At 34.7% G+C, this 22,750-nt stretch overlaps 1 protein-coding gene across 3 annotated transcripts in view; it reads right to left on the reverse strand.

Annotated features, from left to right (window-relative positions):
• The window catches only part of LOC123536384 (leucine-rich repeat-containing G-protein coupled receptor 5-like), a 135,646-nt gene that overhangs the window by 10,335 nt on the left and 102,561 nt on the right, over nucleotides 1-22,750 (reverse strand). For all 3 annotated transcript variants that reach the window (XM_045319526.2, XM_045319529.2, XM_045319530.2), the window contains exons 3-17: nucleotides 21,668-21,739; nucleotides 20,259-20,330; nucleotides 18,009-18,152; nucleotides 17,133-17,204; nucleotides 16,223-16,294; nucleotides 13,488-13,556; nucleotides 12,784-12,927; nucleotides 11,843-11,983; nucleotides 9,449-9,514; nucleotides 8,702-8,845; nucleotides 8,155-8,226; nucleotides 7,151-7,334; nucleotides 4,416-4,500; nucleotides 2,551-2,742; nucleotides 1,621-1,848 (exon numbers count right to left, since the gene is read on the reverse strand). In XM_045319526.2, coding sequence (XP_045175461.2) covers nucleotides 1,621-1,848; nucleotides 2,551-2,742; nucleotides 4,416-4,500; nucleotides 7,151-7,334; nucleotides 8,155-8,226; nucleotides 8,702-8,845; nucleotides 9,449-9,514; nucleotides 11,843-11,983; nucleotides 12,784-12,927; nucleotides 13,488-13,556; nucleotides 16,223-16,294; nucleotides 17,133-17,204; nucleotides 18,009-18,152; nucleotides 20,259-20,330; nucleotides 21,668-21,739 — 1,757 coding nt within the window. The remainder of the gene's footprint in view (nucleotides 1-1,620; nucleotides 1,849-2,550; nucleotides 2,743-4,415; nucleotides 4,501-7,150; nucleotides 7,335-8,154; nucleotides 8,227-8,701; nucleotides 8,846-9,448; nucleotides 9,515-11,842; nucleotides 11,984-12,783; nucleotides 12,928-13,487; nucleotides 13,557-16,222; nucleotides 16,295-17,132; nucleotides 17,205-18,008; nucleotides 18,153-20,258; nucleotides 20,331-21,667; nucleotides 21,740-22,750) is intronic.

Consider the following 22,750-nt stretch of genomic DNA (forward strand, 5'->3'; position numbering starts at 1 on the left):
AACGTGGCACAAAGGTTAACTGCCGAAAAGCGGCCCTGTAAGTTTCAGCCTGATTGTCAGAGGAAGAACAGTCATTGCTCTTTGTACTTATATACACCCAAGGATTTTAAACATGCTTCATCTAAAAATTTGAACAAGAATGGTGCAAGGATATTTTCATGATACACATTGTCCTGATACATGGTCATGATAAATAAGGGTACAAGATGTAGTTTTTTGTGTGTTTCATTAAACGTGACTATCGCTCATGAAGTTCATATCTGGTTTGGTTTTATTCGGATTAACACAGATGGTCATCAGAAAAGAATATTAAATATCCGTTTAAGTCTTTATACCGTTAAACCGTAAGTATTAACGATAAAAGGGTGAAGTAGATTTTTACGTTGCAAAACCATTTAAACCATTCATGTGGTGATATCAAACGTAGAGCCCTAGATTATACTACAGTCACACATAGGGCGCGGATAGCTACGTCTAGATGCGGAAAGAAACGTAGTAATCCGTATCGATCCGTACCTGAACCGTACCTTAAAGTAGTAATCCGTACCAATCCGTATCAGTCCGTACGGCTCAGGTACGGATCGATACGGATTACTACGTTTCTATCCGTGGCTAGACGTAGCTATCCGCACCGTATGTGTGACTGGGGTATTACAACCAGTTTAGTATATTCATACTACAATGATAGGATTGATTCTGATATATCTTGTCGCAACATTAAAAGTTAATAACGATTTCAAGGTAATATATAAATTTCGTTAGATAAAAGGTCGGGAAAGTTCTGCGTCATATCTTCAGCCATGAAAAATAACGTATTGCAACCATGATTGACCAGTATTTAGGAAACTTGCTTTTATGAATAACATAAGTAGATCGAGCTATGTATATAGAACGGTTGTATAGAAATCAATGTTTTTGAAGCGAAAGGGCAAAACTGTTATCCATTTTATAAAATATGTCTAACATCTGTCTCGTTTGGTGCGGGATACCAATTCGTTGAATTTATTTGTTCAGTAAGCAAACGATATTTTCGTTTTCTCTAAGCTATATTATCAGCACGTGATAAAATACTATGCATGAAAGAACTAAGAAAGTACGGAAAAATATCATTTAACAAGACCGATAATCATTTTCTAAAATAAAATAAGATAAATTACTGAATATGGCCGCATTTGCAAAGGCGTCTGCAAATTGTCGTCATAAGATGAGTGTTGTTTTAAAAAGTTTCATTTAAACGTTTACACGTGCTTTACAGGAGACATTCTAAAGACTGCAAACAAAAACAGATCTGGAATTACAGACATTAATCATAAAGGCCAGACGGAGTAACATTTAAATACAAGATTTATCCCTTTAAACCAAATAAACTATACGCACCACGAGAAAACCAACATAGTGCGTTTGCGACCAGCATGGATCCAGACCAGCCTGCGTATCTGGTCAGTCTGGTCAGGATCCATACTGTTCGCTAACGGTTTCTATAATTGCAATAGGGTTTGAAAGCAAACAGTAAGGATTTTGACCAGACTGCCTGGATGCGCAGGCTGGTCTGGACCCATGCTGGTCGCAAATGCACTATGAAGGTTTTCTCATGGTGCGGCTCAAATAAACTATACGCACCCAATGTTGAAGCGTCAACGACGGCAAGAAATCCTAGATAGATTCCCATACACAGGTCAGACATGGCCAGATTGCAGATGAGAAATCGAGTCACGTCCATTTTAGACTTGCTTGTGAGAGAAACAAAGAGTACAGTTCCGTTCCCTAAAACAGCTAATAGAAACACGATCCAAACGCCGCATCTAAGAGACCACCAGCCGAACAGGTCATCACATGGCTGGAATGGATCTGAAAGTAGCACAAATTTGAAAATACATTTATATCAATTTAAAAAAGTAGCATTGTTTTTTTTTCCAAATTCCGTTTTTATTCTGACTTATTAGATATAACAACCTTTTTACATTTGGAAAGTTGAAAATATCTTTGTTTGTATTACGTTTTAGCCATTATACCCATGATGAAGGCACTGAGTTGGGAATAAATTTAATAACAGTTTGAAATTGTTCTTCCATTTTCTATTATGTTTTAGTTAGTATAAACTACCTTTCAAGATGGTAGATTATAAGGTTACGGTGTCACATTTAAGTGAATGATTCTATTTTAGTTTTAGATTTTCCAATGAAGAAGATAAAATGACATTAGAGTTTGATAATGCATTGCCTTAATGAAGAATAATACATTTTAAATATATCAGAGTCCGTGCATTAATGCACATGAATAAATAATGCACGGAATATAGTGGCTAACATTCATTTAACGTGTCACGCGACGGTTGATACCAGCAAATATTGTAGCACTAAAATTAAATTTACCATTGTATACGAGCATAAATATTAAGGTAAAATCTCTTTCACTGGTATAACCTCTTTCATAATCAAAATATAAATATTGACAGATGCTGTTCGTCAATAAAACCAACTAGCTAGTATTCACTATAAAGTATCAAATATGTTAATCTTATCTCGTTACATCACTTATATTTCTACATACCTGGCAGCGGTTCACATCGCACTGGAGGCTTTATTCGAACCATATTTTCATACGTATAGATAGTTTCTATTTGGTTATAGTGTGGGAACTGTGTCGTGTTTAGGATGCTCTGGTTGAGTTCCATGTCGTACAATGGGGGATCGAAGTCGTCGTAATAGTAACCCGAGTCCCAGTCGTAACTTATGTTGGTTCCTGCAAGTAACTCAGCTTTATTAAAATACGTATGAGATACTTCAAGAAAGATGTCGTCTGCTTTGCGCAAAAATAGAAAAAGTGATTCTTTAATCCTCCCTTAGCCTGCTAAATTTCTAAATGGACTGGTCCATCATTCAATTTGGGCATCATGACTTGTTATTTAAAGACTTGCTCTCTGAAAATTTACTGACTGAATGGCGAACAGTGCAGACCATGGTCAGCCTGCACGGACGTGCAGGCTGATCTTGGTCTGCACTGGTCGCAAAGGCAAACTCACTTGCCTCCAGCAGGATAAAGAGTTAATCCATTCTTACACAAATAGCTTAAAATACGCTTATATGTGTCTTGGTTTTAAACACATTAAAAACAATAAGAAGAGAGAAACACAGATCACACGCTATTATACAGTTAACGGCTTGCTATTACCCAGGGCCGTACAATTCAGTCAGTTCTTGACTTGGCCAAGTAAACCAATTCTTTTGAACTTTTCTTTTGTCTTGAAAATGGTATTTTATCCTTCATATTTCATAAGAATACCGCTTTTAATGCGTTTTTTTTCGGGTAAAGCCGAGTTAAATGACCTTTATTGAAGATAATTTCTGCCGGCTCAGGTGACGTTATATCATCGAGGAATAAAGCTGAAAAAGCTCATAAAATTTCCAAGGTTCAGCTTATTAAACCGTGTTTCGTTTAAACCTGAGATCTCTGTTTAAGGCACGAAGGAACTTCATAATAGACGTGAGTGAAAATTATGTCTATGATACAATATGTTTGTAATTACACTGCCGATATTTGTATTGTTTATGAACAGTCGATTGTAAATAACAGAATGTATCTGTATCCTGCACCTGTACTACATAAACAGATGAACACAAGATCTATAATATGGTCTATTCAGATTTGAACTTGCGCCATTATGGTATAATGAAAAATAAAACATAATATAAAAATATACACAAATTTCATCCTGTACGATATTGTGTTCTCTTCTTTGTTTAGTTTTCAGTGTCTGTTCCACTCAGAAAGAATGAAACTTGAGTACAAATCGGGCATGCCGAACGTGCGATTCATATCTAATAGAGTACAAATCGGGCATGCCGAAGGTGCGATTCATATCTAATTGAGTACAAATCGGGCATGCCGAACGTGCGATTCATATCTAATAGAGTACAAATCGGGCATGCCGAACGTGCGATTCATATCTAATAGAGTACAAATCGGGCATGCCGAACGTGCGATTCATATCTAATAGAGTACAAATCGGGCATGCCGAACGTGCGATTCATATCTAATAGAGTACAAATCGGGCATGCCGAACGTGCGATTCATATCTAATAGAGTATAAATCGGGCATGCCGAACATGCGATTCATATCTAATAGGGTACAAATCGGGCATGCCGAACGTGCGATTCATATCTAATAGGTCAGATGTACTCAGTATCTGAACTCTGTTGTTTAACATTGAATGTATCATACTGTATCTGATAGTATTTAGAGTGATCTGTGTCATTCTTCAATACCAAATATGACTCCTATCATCTCTGGGTAATAGTCGTATAGATATTTTAAATGGAAGTCCAAACTTACCCTTGAAAATTGTTTTATGAAAAATTCTTACTTTATCTATAATATGTTGACAACAACTTGATAATTAATATTGAATACTTACTATCCGGGTAGAATAACGTAGCATTAGGATTTGTTAACCACGTGACTTTCTCATCAAAGGTCAAGGCTTCTTTTACATTTTTATCCTGAAAGATTGCAAAATATTTGTTGCTGATGTAAGCCTCAACGCCCTATATTTAGAAGCCACTTTGACTATTCTAATGAAGGTTTATTTTTTATTCTTATCATTAAAAAGGACACGACCTATATGATTAACGAGATAGTAACTCTGTTGCTGTAACATTAGAGATAAACAGAAAAAAATTATGTAACATCTGAATCTCAAGTTTAGCTAAACATTTAGCCTTTTAACATAAATATTTCAAAAATGCCAGAAAATTAGTTGCGAAGCTCTAGGACGTATCTTACATTATTAGCACGTCTATGACTTTAGAATTCCAATACTATAAATATTACTTCATATCTTAAAAATGTGACCCTTGACAAAACCGAAAAAAGAAAAAGATTCTTTGAAAGCATAGATCGCAACCTAGCCATAAAATGGCAATCTCAGTTTGATCAAGTCTGTTAGTGAGAGGTAAGGAAATGTTTATCACCGATCACGCCCTCTTTCCCCTCCCACCTAGTTTCGGCTTTAGCGTAATCCTGTTGTAGTAAGATTGAATGAGGTCCAGGAAATATAACACCACTGAGGCATTTTGCAGTCGTCAAGCGGTATTTATTATTATTATTATTATTATACCAGATTTGTTGAGCGCCCTTTTCATATGTAATATACGTTCAAAGGCGCTTTACAGTTAAACATGTGACACATCGCAGATATGTAGGAAAATAACAAAACATGACATATGCAATCACAAAACTGAAACTGAACAATTTGATTAAACGCCTTTTTTATAAAAGATATTTTCAATGGCGTTGTACATAATAATAAAAAAACCAATAGTTCTTACAACAATATCATAAATGAACAATGATAATATTTAAAGCCTTATTGTAACAAACAGCCATGACCACACCCCCACCCCCGAGGTCGTTTTACCCCTATTGCCAATACCAGTGCTTTAAACATCTGGTACGCCCAGACGGGCTGCATATAGTGGTTCAACCTCCCGGTAAATGGTGCCATCATGTACTGTTTTACATAGAAATACCACACATTTCAAGTGAAACTCAAGTCTTGCGAAAAACACACACATAGAACGTCATAACCCTTAAAATGTGACATGATGAAATAAAAGGTGGATTGTCAATTTAGTTAATTACATGATGAATTGTACAGTTAAGAGACCTTCGTCAGCGACGAATGAGTTGCTGTAGTTCTGTATTACAAAAATAATGAGTAGAAACAGTCACAGTTGGTATCTATGTGTTGTAGAAAATTTTGAAAAGGTGTGTTTTGAGAGCTCTTTTGAATGAATTAAGTGATGAATCTTTTCTGAGATTGTCAGGGAGAGAGTTCCATAGTTTTGCGGCGGCAACCCTGAAACTTCTATCCCCGTAGGTAACCAGTCGACTTTTTTGTGGCACAAGGGTTGTTGCTGCATTTGCTGACCTCAGATTTCTAGTTGGCGCGTACACCTCCAGTAAGTCTCTCATATACACCGGCGAATGTCCATGCAAGGCCTTGAATGTTTGAATGAGAATTTTGTATTTGATTCTATCTTGTATTTGAAGCCAATGAAGATCTTTAAGGATTGGTGTTATATGTTCAAAACGGGTTGTTTTCTTAATAAGACGTGCAGCTGTGTTTTGGACATTTTGCAGTTTGCTCGTTGTTGATTTTGGCACGCCGTACAAAAGAGCATTGCAGTAATCTAATCGTGAGGTCACAAGCGAGTTTATCAGGGTTTTTGTGGCTTCAGTTGTCAAATATGGTCGAATATGACCAACGTGTCGTATTTGGCCGTAGCATGTTCGAGTCACAGAATTAACATGATGGTCCATGTGCATGTTCGAATCAAGCGTAGCACCAAGGTTTCGAACAGTTTTTGATGGTCTTATGCTCGATTCGCCAACTTTCAGTTCTAGATTTTCAACATGTTTGGAGTGTTTTTGACTCGAAAAAAGAATTACTTCAGTTTTGTCTGCATTCAATTTTAACATGTTTGAATTCATCCATGAGATGATTTCTTTTAGGCATTGTTCAACTCGTGTGATTGTGGCTGCCTTTGATGCTTGGTCAACTGGTTTAAACGATAGATAGAGTTGGGAGTCATCTGCATAAAAGTGGTGGTTTAGGCCGTGGTTTCTACAAATGGACCCGACAGGCTTTGTGTACATCGTGTAGAATTTTGGGCCTAGAACAGATCCTTGAGGAACACTGAATTTCATAAGGACTGGTTCAGAGAGTTTGCCATCGATGCATACTGTTTGGTAGCGGTCTGTTAGATATGATGCCACCCATTGAAGGGGTTTATCGGCAAATCCAAAATTAAATTCGAGTCTGTGAAGAAGGGTGTTATGGTCAATGGTGTCGAATGCAGCCGACAGGTCCAACATCACAAGTACTGTGACGTCACCTTTGTCAAGGGATTCGAGAATGTCGTTCTGAACTTTTAACAATGCGGTTTCAGTTGAATGAAATTTTCTGTATGCTGACTGGTTTATTTCATGTAATTGATTGTATTTACAGACTGACTTTGTGATAATCAATAAAACTGTAAGCAGATCCTTTAGAATCATTGACCACAACCGCGCAAAATAATAGCTCAAGACAAATAAATTTATAAGTTGGCATATCAGGTGAACAAACAATTGACTATGAATACTTACACCTTTGTATTGATTGATGAAGGCACAACAGTGGTAAGCATACGCAACTTTGAGAGTGAGAATATGGGGGAAAGCATCGTACGGTAGAGGTTCTTGCAGTCTTGTATTGTGGAACGTCTTTAAATGCCGCAACCGTTGTAAACCTTTTGTAGGTAAACTGTCAAACTGGTTTTCACCAACATTTCTGCGAAAGGAATATTCTGTATATTATTCTTCATAAAGAAAACTTCAGACTGAATGGAAAACATATGAGGCAGTAATATGTGACGGACTAATTTTACAAGTGTCGTTTAGTCTTTCTTCATAAAGTTTTCTCATAAGCAATTGAAAAAAAGAGTTAAAATACAGACAAATCGCTTTCTCTCCATTTTACTAAAAACTATGCTGACCGACAACTGACAGTAAGGCTGTTTAAAGACTATCCTCTATTTAAGGACTTTAGGATGTCTATCACAGGAAGAAAATATTTTTGACGACCCTCGGCAAAGAATTTCCGAGAAAGTGCATGGACTTCAGGAGATTTTTTGTGTTATTTACCATAATCGAAAACGAATGTTGTTTGGAACTTCACAGAGTTGATACGTCTGTACACTCTTTGACACATTTTTGACAATATAGTGCTATTCCTCCTAAAGTAAGTGACTACCATTAAACAGATTATGTAAATAGCAAAGTACAAAAAATGCCAATTTTGTTAAATGTCACGGATGCTATGACGGGCGATGCGTATGTTCCCTGACTGTCTGATGAAAGGCATTATGCCTAACGTCATTTAGTCATCCACATCTGTTTCATGTGAAGAAGTTGCCAGTTACTTGCGAAGAGCATGTTAGTACCAGCACAGAATTCAGGAACACATTTTAGCCTATCGTTACATAATTGAAATACTGTTGAAAAACAAATGACGTATTACATATCTAGAACTAGCAATTTAATTCTACAAAATCCCTAGATTCTGGATTTAGTGGACACATCTGTAGATTATTTTCCTCCGTTATACTTACAAATCTTCTAAGCTCTTCAGATCAGCAAATGCATTAGGGTGTATATAACTTATCAAATTGTTGGATAAATCTCTGTAAATAAAACGTTTAAAATGCATTAATCTTATCAGAGCTAACCTACTTCACATATAATGTGTAACGTAATGCCTTTTCATGAATTAGTGGAAACTTTGAAGTTACAAAACAGTTATAATTCTGTACGTTTTGCTACCTACAACTTAGCTTCCTGACCCGCCATACAGTGAATTATTCTGATAAACTATGTACATTTGATAAGAAATTTCGATATTTTAGCTGTTGCCCTTCCTTCATTTCATGTATACAATAACAGCAGCAGCATCCAAAATCTAGATCCATTCAGTGATAAAACGGACGAAATTATCTTTAATTGTATAAAAAAATGCGACTGGGATCGACAGAGACAATGTGCAAGAATATTAAAACATTCTATGTTATATCTAATTTTTAGAAACTTTACTAAACAATATTTCTATGTAATCATGCAAGCTGCACCTCGAAAATCGGAAATTATGAAAGGTTTACTTACAGATATTGCAATTTGTGAAGTCCCACAAAAGCTTTGTCTGAGATATATTTGATCTTATTGTATGATAAAATGAGGTCCTTCAGACTCCTGAGGCCCTCCAGTGGGGATCCGACTATTTCCGATATACCGTTATTTCCAAGATTACTGAAAGCCGAAAAGAACGTATTATTAATAAGTCATGTTTATTGTATTTCCTCTTTGTTTTACACGATCAGTAGTAAATGACTTAAGAAATAATTTATAGCAAAAGAGTGCTTTAACACTATTTATGCACGATAGGTGGTTATACGTCGGGCGTAATAATTTCACGAGGGCGCAGGCCGAATGAAATTATTTGTACGATGTATTACCACCCGAGTGTATAAATAGTGTTAAAACACGATTGTGCTATAAATTATTTCGATTCTAATATGCCCTTAATCTAAAACAGTTGATAAAATATAGAAGCGCTCTTTCTTGGTCGCAACAAAAACTTTGACGTCACCGCACGTTAACCTGACGTCATTCTAGCGTAAGAGTGTTTTAACAGAGGCAAGCATATAAGAATATATTAAAAAGTTCTACGAAGGTTGGTCTGAAAAGAGATTGATCTAATTTCAAAAATAATTTTGCATGGCATAGTTTGAAAATTCGTCTTTCTTTAAAAACATTAAGCAACACGTTTCTTACTTTTTGCTATTACAATAAAAGATAGTCACTGGCATTATAATACAAGTGTACACCGTTAGAAATATATAAAATACTTACAGGGATGTCAGAGCCGAACAGTCAGACATGTTTGGTATTGAAGATATGTGGTTAGTATGAACATCTCTGAAAAGAAGCAGAAGGGTGAATATGAATATTTTTCCATATTGACGTTCAAATTTCATATCGGGTGTTCTTTCGCGGAATAATAATGCGCTCTTAAAGTCGCGCACTATTTTCGCTGCAGAACCCATGCATATTTCTCGATACTAATATAATAACCTATAAATACACCAGTCAAAGTAACGACTTAACAGTCGACATGTAATTACATGTATAATTGAACCGCGCCATGAGAAAACCAACATAGTGGGATTGCGACCAGCATGGATCTGTTCAGGATCCATGCTATTCGCTTTCAAAGCCTATTGCAATTAGAGAAACTGAAAGCGAAAAGTATGGATCCTGACCAGACTGCGCGGTCTGTATCCATGCTGATCGCAAATGCATTATGTTGGTTTTCTTATGGCGCGGCTCATATTTGTAAGTAAAAATAAAATTCGTCAACTCCAGTCCATTGAAAAGAAAACGATTCTTGAAACACAACAAAAAGTCATTGTCTTGACTAATACCTCGAAATATACGAAGACAATGACCTCACAGCTTGTAAACAACACTTTCTGAAACTTGCATCAACAACAAACTGTCTGGGACCATGGTATGAAAATAATTATTTTAAAAGAAGTGATATTTTCATTAACAAGAAGACATTCAGTACTTCCTTTAATCAATAAGAGAAGTCTCTTGGTGTTAAACGCTGCAAACCTTGTCTGGCTGGCTTGAAGTAGAAACAACATCAAGGCGAAAAGTCTAAAAAAAATCTTAAAGAGAATTCTTCCAGATAAACATTAAACGTTGCAGATTTTTTATAACAGCTAGCAACGAAAACGACAAATCAGTATTTTTTAAGCAAATATTTAATGTGTATCATATAAATACAGGCTAAATTCCTTCTATTTGTATCACATTTCAATAGCGTCACTAAAATGTTTTGAGAATTTTCTACATATTTTATTGATCAATAAGTATCTTTAAAAATTAAAAATTCCTAAAATGCACAAAGTCACTTTATATTTATTTTTATTCCAATTACCAACAAATGAAAGTATTTTCCGTAAATTTCGAAAAATCTGACAAAGCTGGAAGCGTACACCTTTAAATACAGCACGAACAGCATCAGGGGTCCTTACGCCGTTCATTTTAGTATTGTTGTTGTTTGTTACTTTATGACTGGGCAACATATTAAAAAGAATGGTTCTAACTTATGATTAGTAAGTGAAGTTGAGCAAATGAAAAAGGGACTGGCTACAAACGAGGCGATTCAGGTAAAATCCGAGTAGAAGTAATTGTATCTATTTCATTCAAAATTGTGAGTACCAAAAATAAAAAAGCTTCCAATGGGAGAGAAATAAGAATTTTGGTCAGGGCCATTATTCATTTTTATCAAGCATCTTAAAGAATAAAAACAATACTTCAGCTGAAATTGTGTTATTTTTAGCTTGCTATACCTGCCATTTAAATGTTTTCAAATGCAGATATTTTGCTGTAAAACTGAGAAAAAGACATTAAGAAATAGTGCATATTTTGGTCATAATCAATATTTTGGAATAAAAGGTGGACAAATGTGTTTGCTTAACATGCCTCCATATCTTTTATAAAAGTCAATATGAAGCAATAACACGTTCGCTTACAAACTGCATTTTGAGTCTTGATTGTTATTTTCGTACATTATATGTATATTATTATTAGTTTTATTAAAAATATGGGTACCAAAATGCAACAAGGGCTTCATATAGGACCAAGTGATCCGAATGCACTTCCGTTTGGCTAGCCGCAACTGAAGTAAAAAGTTTTCGCCCTGATTTCATCATTCTAGGCTATACCTCGCGGTCGTGTTTGTTAGCTCTTGTGGTAGAATGGTACACATAAATCTTTTTGGAATATCGTATCAAAATCTGAAAGCTATTTTATGAGAACATAATACCACAAGAGTTCACGTTCTTTACACCTTCTGTTGAGGGTCATAAAAGGTTATTTCCTGTGAAATTGGACATAAACTGGATCATCTATTTACCAAGAGAAGCCATTTGAAGCAACTATTTATGTTAAAGAGCCAGACAAGAAGACAGAACAATTGTGTACATATAGTCGTATATTCAATAATTATAGCTTTTTTTTTTGCAAGCTTACATTATATTAAAAGATTTCAAAGATTGATTCACAAACGCTGTAAGCTCAAGATCCTTTTTTTATCCTAAAAAATTATGATTCGACAAAACAGACGACTAATCTTCTGTTTTATATAAAAGCCAGACAGAGCAAAAAACAAAAAGCATGTGTTTATGACAGTTTCACTCAAGGTCAAAACTTGAAAAATAAAATAGAAATACATACAGGACAGTCAGTGCGTGTAGGTTCTGGCATAGTTTATCCGGAAGACTTGTTATTGAGGCCCTGTCAATTGTAATTTTTTCAAGACCATTCGACCCGGCAAGATTTGGAAACGATGTTAACTCATGAGCCTCTGAAAGAACACTGAAATGGAATAAATTAAAATGTAAATGCTGATTACTACAGTCGTATTTTCAATCTCCGTTTATCGAAAAAAGCACCCGAGACGTAAATATTTTCCCATACTGACGTTCAAATTTTATATCGGGTGCATAACATCATAGCTGACGTCATTTTAATGTATGTCGTCGCAGTTCAAAGTTAATCAGGCTTTATTTTCATTTCTTCTTAGACTAATTAGCAAATTTATATCGTTGATATGATTTTGATAAGAGTAGAAGTGCTTGTAATAAAAATATTATTGCCTTTGCATCAAGAAATATTCATTCTTTTGTGGAACAATATTGCGCACCTTACTGAAGTCGTGCAATATTTCCGCTGTAAAACAATACTTAGATCTGTATGATATTAAATTTTGCTGCATTAGATAAAATAGTTACATGGTAAAAATTAATATGTATCGAACTTACTTCAAAGTTGTCGTAAAATACAAAGCGAACGTTTGATATTTATTAAGCTATGGTTAACAAAGAATATATTAAATAATAGCATAAATTTATTACTTAAGGAAGTGACCCGTAATGACAATCGCCAGTTTCCGTTCGTTTACGTATCCTCCGTATGCGAGTTCGGCATTCTCCGGCATTCTCCGGTTGTTACGAAGAAATATATGATTCTGTTGTGGCCTAAGGATTCCGAAAGCATATACGGAGGATACGTTATCGTACGGAAATTGCCGATTGTAATTTCGGGTCAATAACCTTAATATATAAAAGCATTAGAGTATTTAGATTCATGCATTTTTTATCCTAGTAAATACTTACAGTTCTACAAGTTTCGGCAGACCACTGAAAGTGTTCATTCCACAGGAAGCTATAGGGTTGTCCTTAAGGTTCAACAGGGACAGTTTTTTGTTACTGGAAAAGCAGTCGTCTGCTAAGTACTCTATTTTGTTTTCCCTAACTGACCTGAAATTGAAGTATGGCTTTGAAAAGTGCAATAAATGTTGTTTTAGGGGTCACCCGTGAACGAGCGGTTAAGGTCGAAGACTTTCACCGACATGGATCTGAAACCCCGCTTGGTGTGTATAATTTGTCAGGACATGAAGTTATCTAGCCGGCTTATGGAAGACAAGTGGTTCTTCCAAGCTGCCCAACCATGCCTGAAACTTTGCACGTAGGAGAACCTAGGACTTCTTCTGTTATTAAAATCTAGAAATGTTGTCATATGACATGAAATTGTTTCCGTGTAACTCTTAACTAAATACAAAAATGACTGTTTTGTCAAGGTTGGACTTACAGTCAATGTATAGCAAAATTAGTTTTGTAAACTTTTGTGATGTTTCCAAATGAAACCATTGCAGAAGTGTGGCAAGAAAAAGTTTACTGTGCTTCTGTGGTTACTTTGAGTAATAATAATTATAAATTACAATCCACATTGTTTAAAAATATTTGCACCGATATTTTGTCACAAACAATCAATACTATGCTGTGTTGTAACACTCTATATAACAAAATAAAATACATACAGATCAAACAGATCTGGTAAGTCGTTGATTGCAGCAGGTATTTCTGTAAGTCGATTATTACTCAGGTCCCTGAAAAAAAAATACATATGATCAAGTGAAAAGCCCAATCTCGTTAAAATGTAGGTCATTTATCAGAAATTTTTCTTTTCATTAATTAGGAAAAAGAAATTATCTCCTTAGATTTGAAGTGACTTAAACAGATCCAAATATAGCACCTTTCAGATTTGCTATCACCTATTTTTCTCAATGGCAACATATGACATGCTGAGAAAATATGTATAATTAGGTGAAGAATTTATATTAGATATTACAGACACAGCTGCAGTTCGTCATACATATATCCCGTGATAGTGCAAAATTAATTGCAACACGGCAAACTTTTAAGAATTATAAATCTGTAAGGGAAAATGATATATTGTAGATAAATATCTATTCTTAAATGCACTGCAACTACGATTGCTTACGCAACATAAAGCAATGCATCATCGGCCTAGTTGGATCACTTACCATTGTAACAGGAAGTGTTAGTGCATATGCGCGTGATCGAACATATTTTAGTTTCTACTACAATAGAGCGTACTACTCTCTATTGTTGGAGGTTGAAGAAGGAGTTATACGAATATGGCGGCGCCCCTAGAGACTTCTCTCATACGTTCTTTTTTAAAACTTCAATTGACAACTGAACAGGTAACATTACAATCTACACCTACACAGTCCCTGTGTTCAAGCTTTCTTTTGAAAGTAATTAAGGTTTCGATGGAGGCCTTGAGAAACAAAAATCAAACAACACTAAATCATAGAAAGAAAGAGTTGTTTGACATGAAAATTGAACAGCATGTAAAACATGTATATTACTTTACGAAACAAGTGTCAGTATACTGATATAAACATTGAATTCCGGAAAAGGGCTGCCTAAAGGGGCTTCACTTCCGGACAGTTAAACGCCTTTAAAAACTCACCATTTTCAAAGAATTGTTACACATGTTTGTTTTGATGCATTTGCAATAGCGTGCGAGTGGTGAAATTTCACGTAACAAGGTGGAACATAGTTTTCAGCAACTGTTTATCTTTTTTTCTTTACAAATGGCATTCATTTTCAAAGGGAGACAACTTTTTCTCAAAGATTACTTAAAATAATCGGAAAAAGTTGTTTCCCTTTGAAAATGAATGCCATTTGTACTTAAAATAATCGGGAACAGTTGTCTCCCTTTGAAAATGAATGTCATATGTAAAGAAATAATGATAAACAATTGCTGGAAACTGTGTTCCACCTTGTTATGCGAAATTTCACCACTCGCACGCTATTGCAAATGCATCAAAACGAACATGTGTAACTGTTCTTTGAAAATGGTGAGTTTTTAAAGGCGTTTAACTGTCCGGAAGTGGAGCCCCTTTAGGCAGCCCTTTTCCGGAATTCAATGTTTATATCAGTATACTGACAATTGTTTCGTAAAGTAATATATATGTTTTACATGCTGTTTATTTTTCATGTCAAACAACTCTTTCTTTCTATGATTTGGTGTTGTTTGATTTTTGTTTCTCAAGGCCTCCATCGAAACCTTAAGAACAACAAAGACTAATGAAAAACTGAAAACTGTTAGTCCACAGCCCCGTCAACAATATCCAACCTGTTCCCGCCATTTTGAAACTAGTTGAACTGTAGTTATATAATTCGTGATATCCGTTCACTAGAGCAGTTCGATGCCGCGATAGTTTTTAACTATAACTACAAATAGGTGACAAACTAGGCCATCGTTTTGTAATGGTATATACTGACTTTTGGTATCATAAAACAGCGTCGAAAGAAGATACGCAGGCGAATCGAATTTAATAACTGAACAAGTAAAATGAGAAATTTCTGACGTTTTATAGCAATAATAATGTGCCAGGAAACTTTTATTCCTATGTTGACCTTAGTTACAAAAGCGAAGAGGAGTAAGTAGGCGTTTTTTAAATTCATAAATAATCACAACCATGCAGCCACATGTTCATAACAAACATACTGGATTTATATTTTCAATACAACTCGTGTCTACTTAAGGTTTTGAAATAAGAAAATAACAGTTAAACAATATTTATTATTGAAATAATATGGCAGAATATGTCTAAGATTATTTCTAATAGTCAGAGGAACCATTTTATCCTTTTTTGCGAAGGGATATTCAAAGAGTTCTTAATGCATCTCGTCAAAAAATAGAACTCTGTGTTTGATATTTACATTTTAACAAAGATTGTGCACCGAATCAAACTGCATATCTGAATTATATGCTTCTAAACGACCTTCTTACAGATTTCGCCCTGGCAAAATGTGAAGCAGAAACAAAAACATGTCACATATCTTTTACTTTAAACATCGCCTTCCAAATCTTTATCTGCTAGATGGTTTGCAAAATTAAGCGAAATTCAAAAAGATCTTCTCTGACACTGTGCAGATAGCATGCTAACCTTTATCATGCTGGACACGATTGGTCCTGCCTTTGCGACCAGTGTAGATCATGATCAGCATGCACATTCGTGCAGTCTGATCATGATCTGCACTGTTCGCCATTCAGTCAGTATCTTTTCGGTTAGCACCCATTTTAATAGTTAATGGTACTGTCCAAATTGAAAAGATGGACAAGTTCATAATAGAAATTTAGCATGATCAAGGCTAATCTGTCATATAAGTTTGCAAAGTAATAACAAGAGTAAGAATTTAACAAAAGTAAGGATACTATTTAAATACATGTACGTACAGAAGTTTCAAAACTTGAAGCCCATAAAAAGCATGGTCGCCGATGTTTGACAGTGCGTTGTTTGAAAGCATCCTGAAATTGAATCAGTTATTTTGACATGTTAAAGATATCCAATGCGCAACTTTTACTAAACTAGTTTATTTTAGATACTAGCTTTAAATGGAGAAAATCTTTATCATATGACTTTTACTTGACTAAACAATAATTAACTGTATTTGTACAGTTACATTCACACAATCATGGACAATCAATTTTAAAAATATTTTGTTTGTGAAATGTTTCAGAATTTTGAAATGGAAGTATTGCTCTCTTGCTTACAAAGATATTCTTAAAGTTTTATAGAAATCCATCATCAAATAAAGCCAGAATTTAAATAATTCTAAATATATACAATACGGCCAAAAATTACAAAGTACAATGATTTTCATTTATCACATAAATTAAGATATTTTGAAAATAAAAATATAATCATATTTGGAATTCTTATGAAGTCTTAGATAAAATAAATATAAAGAAAAAATAAGGAAAACCTTTAACGTGAAAGGTAGATCAAGCATAAGGATTTTTTGTGATTGTGAATATAACTGTATGCAACAAAAATTATCTAACCAACAAACAGTTTTGTCATTTGTTATGACAAAAACTGCATAAGAAATTTACATACACAAATTACAGGCGGATTTCAAGATCGCGGACCCATAATGACATTCGGCAATTTCCGTGCAATTTCGTATTCTCGTCTGCTATTTCGGTATTCTTCGGCAGCAAATGTAACCCTTACAAAGAATGATTTCGGAGAAAACCGGGAAATGCCGAAATCATATACGGAGAAAAACGTTATCGGCCGGAAATTACCGATTGTCATAACGAGGCCACTACCTGAAATCAATTTAGTTTTTGAAGAACTTACGCTACAGCAAGGTTCGTTAAATTCACAAATGCATTATCCGGCACTTCTTCTATCTGGTTGTACTCGAAGTTTCTGAAAGGATTAGAGAATTTCTCAGTAGCAATACATCTCAATTCTCAAAATTCTTTCTCCGTTTGTGTCTCTAAAGAAACTTTATAAATGTTTTGAAGTATTGAATAAATAATTTGAAAATGAATTACATGTAATCTAATTCTGAATGCCGCGTTTTTCCATTTAAAACACTTACTTATCTTACAAAACCCATCTTACACTCTTAATAAGGCTTTCATGGCTTCGACAAATAAAAACTGTGAAGTCACCATAAAAACTTAAGTGCGTTCCCCTTTCTAAATTCTAGTGGTGTGCTTAGTTGTGCACATTGTTTTCTAGTTTACGGTTATCCCATTATTTTAGCTGCTTTTCATGGAACAGTTCCGTGTACACATGTGCGGAAGTCTCTGAATTGCAATTTTGTTCTTGTAACATGTATAAATGTTACGTTCTGATCATCCCACAGCTACAGGGCGTGGACGGCAGGATGCATTTCCACTACCGTCTATAAACAGGCTCAATTACACCCAGTCTGCAACTTTTTCATTTATGTCGTGTTGGGCGACCTGTGGACTTACTTATTTTTGTCCTAACCCTTATCATGCTGGGCACGATTGATTTTGCCCTTGCGACCAGTACAGATCATGACCAGCCTGCACATCCGTGCAGTCTGATCATGATCTGCACTGTTCGCCATTCAGTCAGTATCTTTTTGGTATGCACCACTTTTAACAGTTAATGGTACTGTCCAAACTGAAAGATGGACAAGTTCATTATAGAAATTTAGCAGGGTAAGGGTAGTTGAGGCATTTAGTAGATACTTACATAGCTTCTAAATTCTTTGCTTGGTTGAGGGCGGTCACCGGTATCGCCCTAAGAAGGTTAACGTCCAGACGCAAGTTACTGAGTGATCTTAGGGTCTTAAAACTGTTGTCTGGAACACTTGTAATTTGGTTATTATCCAAATGCCTTTAAAATAAATACCAGCAAAATTGTATACTACACAAGTATGTATATGACATTTGTAAAATGAAGTTGAAAATATACGAATTGGATATGTAGTAAGTTTCTTATTGTTGTTTGAAATTGAAGTTCTTTTAGATATAATACCTTAATAGAAAATAGATCTATATCATTCCATGGAACATTATACAGACGTAAATGCTAGAAAGTCTTTCAAAATACTGTTAAAAAAGTAATGTTTTTATTAAAACAGCAAAGTCTTAAACCTGTTGTAATCTCCTAATAAATAAACACGAATGCTGTGTAAGCTAAGAAGCACTTTACTTAATAGGTTTTTTGAGTTTTAGTTTGCGTGTAGCATTGCAATAATGTTTATAGAAAACGACTAATATCCGATAGTTTAAGAATTGAGCTATGTTCAGCTGTTACAGTATTGTTTGATAAGTATCTAATTTACTTTGTCTGCGAAATTTGTAACTTATATGTAATTTCATACATTTTATTATATTATACCAGATTTATATAATATGATATAATGATATATATGAAATACATTTAAGTTACATTTCTCCTGCAAATCTTTTAATTTTGCAGGTCGTTAAGACATATCATCTTTGAATACATCTTTTGAATTTTGCACGCGGAGATATTAATTCGTATAGGACCAACTCGTGATTTCTTGTCAATAAAGATGTCTCTTTTTACATTACCAATTTCTTAACAACAATTTTACACAATCTTATGTTGCCTATAAATCATAACTAAGACATCCTGTAAGTTTCAGGTGTATTTATTGGCAACTGATGTCAAATTGCAATATTTCCACAGTGTATGCCTCAAAATTAGCGATATTTATAATAGAAAATATCCCTAATTGAAAGTTTTATTGAAAATAAAATGTTTTCCTCTTATAAATGCCGTTTAATAACCACCATCTAATATTGCATTTCTTTCCATACTAATATGTAACAAGAGCACCGCCTTGCGGGTGCTGACGCTCATCTGATTTTTTTTGTGTAATAGAAATATTGTCCTACCCATGATTTTCTAAGTCTAAAAAGGGCCATCATTCTTGCAAAAAGCAGGATAGAGTTATGTTTCTTGATGTTCAGTGTCCACTTATGATGGTGAAAAACTGTTGCAAGTTTTAAAGCAATAGCTTTGATAGTTTATGAGAAAAGTTGACTTAAACATAATACTCAACCAAGAAAATGATTTTCTAAGTCCAAAAGGGGCAATAATTATTGCAAAAATCAGGATGGAGTTACGCTGCTTGCTGTACAGGGTCAGCTTATGATGGTGAACAAGTGTTGCAAGTTTCAAAGCAATAGCTTTGATAGTTTAAGAGAAAAAGTTGACCTAAACATAAAACTTAACCAAGAAATCTGATATTTTCTAAGTCCAAAAGGGGCCATAAATCTTGCAAAAAGCAGGATGGAGTTATGTTTCTTGCTGTACAGGGTCAACTTATGATGGTGAACAAGTGTTCCAAGTTTTAAAGCAATAGCTTTGATAGTTTAGGATAAAAGCTGACCTAAACATAAAACTTAACCAAGAAAACTGATTTTCTAAGTCCAAAAGGGGCAATAAATCTTGCAAAAAGCAAGATGGAGTTATGTTTCTTGCTGTACAGGGTCAGCTTATGATGGTGAACAAGTATTCCAAGTTTCAAAGCAATAGCTTTGACAGTTTGGGAGAAAAGTTGACCTAAACATAAAACTTAACCAAGAAATCTGATATTTTCTAAGTACAAAAGGGGCCATAAATCTTGCAAAAAGCAAGATGGAGTTATGTTTCTTGCTATACAGGGTCAGCTTATGATGGTGAACAAGTATTCCAAGTTTCAAAGCAATAGCTTTGATAGTTTAGGAGAAAAGCTGACCTAAACATAAAACTTAACCAGGCAACGCCGACGCCGACGCCGACGCCGACGCCGACAACCGCTCAAGTGATGACAATAACTCATCATTTTTTTTCAAAAAATCAGATGAGCTAAAAATGACAGAATGTTGAATAAGTATGTATTTTCTGGAAATAACAGTTATTTTTTAACAAAGTGTTTCGAAGAAACAGTTAAATTTTATACGAATGGTAGTATTAAAGTTTACTTACAAGGTCCGTAATGACGGAAGGTCACTTAAAGCCTCTGCAGGGACGGTCTGTAGTTTGTTACCTTGGAGGGACCTATAAAATAATGACAAAATATGTTTCATTGACAATTCTAACAAATGCATGTGATTTGATGCAAAAGCACGAAAGAGTCAAAAACTTAGATTCTATTCTTCACTTATAAAAATAATTTTATCAAAGTTTTGAATAATGTATATGTAAAGCATGTATTACCCGCGCATATATATGTTTTAATTTGGTCACAAAATATTTACTACAGCACAATGTCTTTGCTTAACCAGTTTAAACGCTGCCCGCCACTCCAATCGCATGCTATCTCACTTCGTTTCTTTTCCAAAGCCACGTCCTTGTTTCTAACTAAAGGTCTTGGGTTTTTCTGATAGAATGCAATACGATTATATCTTAGGCGTCCTTTCTTATATTTTGCCTCTTCGCAACCTATTTCTTTTACATATACCTTACTGTTATTTCGTCTGTGGTATATTCCCTTGAGAAAAAAATTAATTATTTTGTCTCTGCGAATGTATCCTGATTTTCCGTGTAGAATTTCTCTGGTTTTGGTTTTCAATACCTTCAAGAATTTCACTTTCTAATTATTTATAAGGTTAACATCCATATTAAAAACCGATTTACATTTTAATCATTTCGATGTTTTGTGCCGTTTTGTGTCCTCCTATGATTTATATAGTATCTTGTTACTTTTAAAATACAATTGTTTTAAAAACGGGCAAAAGAAACAGAATATAACATGACATTGCCTTCCACTGGTGGAATGGTGCAGAAATTGAAATACGATATACAAATAGAATGAGGCTTTACTTGTTCTTTTTGTGTCGATTTTTTTCTCTAATACATTTCTTTGAATTCGTTAAGAGAGTTTTCCGTTTAGTCCTCATCATGTGTCAAGATACTAAATTAAAATTTCTAAACTTATGGTGTTGCTTGAGTATGGTGCGTAACATTGCATATGAACATGCTACAAACAGATTAAAGGGACTTTTACTTACATATCACAAATATCTAAATTCTCCTAAGATGTATGTAACAAAAGCCATTTTTTTTGGAAAAACGTACATTGAGGAAAGCGCCGATCTACTGATCGTGGAACCTTTAGTTCGATCCCAGGGCGAGGCCGTGTCCAATGATAAACGATATTGTGTAAAAAGTTATTCCGTCCTTCACTTCTGAGTCATGCGAAGAAGTTGGCAGCTACTTTCTTAGAACAGGTCACTAACTAGGAACTCATCGAATCAAGGTACACTGGTTAGGTTAATTGTCCACCGTCACATAGTTGAAACACAGATGAAAAATGGCGCTGAACCAAAGAACATTGAAAAAAATACAGATGAAAAATGGCGCTGAACCAAAGAACAGAGAAAAGAAATACTTACAGATGTATAAGTTTGTGTAATCCTGTAAAGACATTGGCTGAAAGACTTGAAATAGAGTTGCTAACCATAAACCTGGAAAAAACAAAACAAGAGGGCCAAGATGGCCCTAGGTCAATTTTCATTAAGAATGGACCAAACATGTGGCATCTTAAGTGTAAACAAGTATTTTCTTCAATTTGACCTAGCAAAGATGACGATGACCTACATTCGAACTTGACCTAGATTTGATCAAGGCAATAATTCTGACCAAATTTCATCAACCTCGATTGAAAAATACAGCCTCTATCTAGCGACCTAGTTTTTGACCCCAGATAACCCATATTCAAACTTGACCTTAATTTCATCAAGGCTATCATTCTGACAAAATTTCATGAAGATCAGTTGAGAAATACAGTCTCTATTGCATACACAAGGTTTTTCTTTGATTTGAGCTAGTGACCTAGTTTTTGACCATAGATGACCCATATTCTAACTTAACTTAGATTCCTTCAGGACAATCATTCCGGCTAAATTTCATGAAGATCAATTGAAAAATACAGTCTCTATCGCATACACAAGGTTTTTATTTGATTTGAACTAGCGACCTACTTTTTGACCCCAGATGATCTATATTTAAATTCAATCTAGATTTCATCAAGACAATCATTCTGACCGAATTTCATGAAAATCAAATGAAAAGTACAGCCTCTATCGCATACACAATATTTTTCTATAATTTGACCTAGTGACCTAGATTTTGACCCCAGATGACCCATATTCAAAGTCAACCTATATTACATCAAAGCAATCATTTTGACCAAATTTCATGAAGATAAATTGAAAAATACAGCCTCTATCGCATACACAAGGTTTTTCTTTGACTTGACCTAGTGACCTAATTTTTGAACCCAGATGACCCATTTTTCAAACTTGACATAGATTTTATCAAGGCAATCATTCTGAAAAAAATTCATAAAGAGCAATTGAAAAATACAACCTATATCGCATACACAAGGTTTCTCTTTGATTTAACCTAGTGACCTAGTTTTTGACCCCAGATGACCCATTTTCAAACTCGACCTAGATTTTATCAAGGTTATTATT

Source organism: Mercenaria mercenaria, chromosome 17, assembly GCF_021730395.1.
Source record: "Mercenaria mercenaria strain notata chromosome 17, MADL_Memer_1, whole genome shotgun sequence".
Lineage (NCBI taxonomy): Eukaryota > Metazoa > Mollusca > Bivalvia > Venerida > Veneridae > Mercenaria > Mercenaria mercenaria.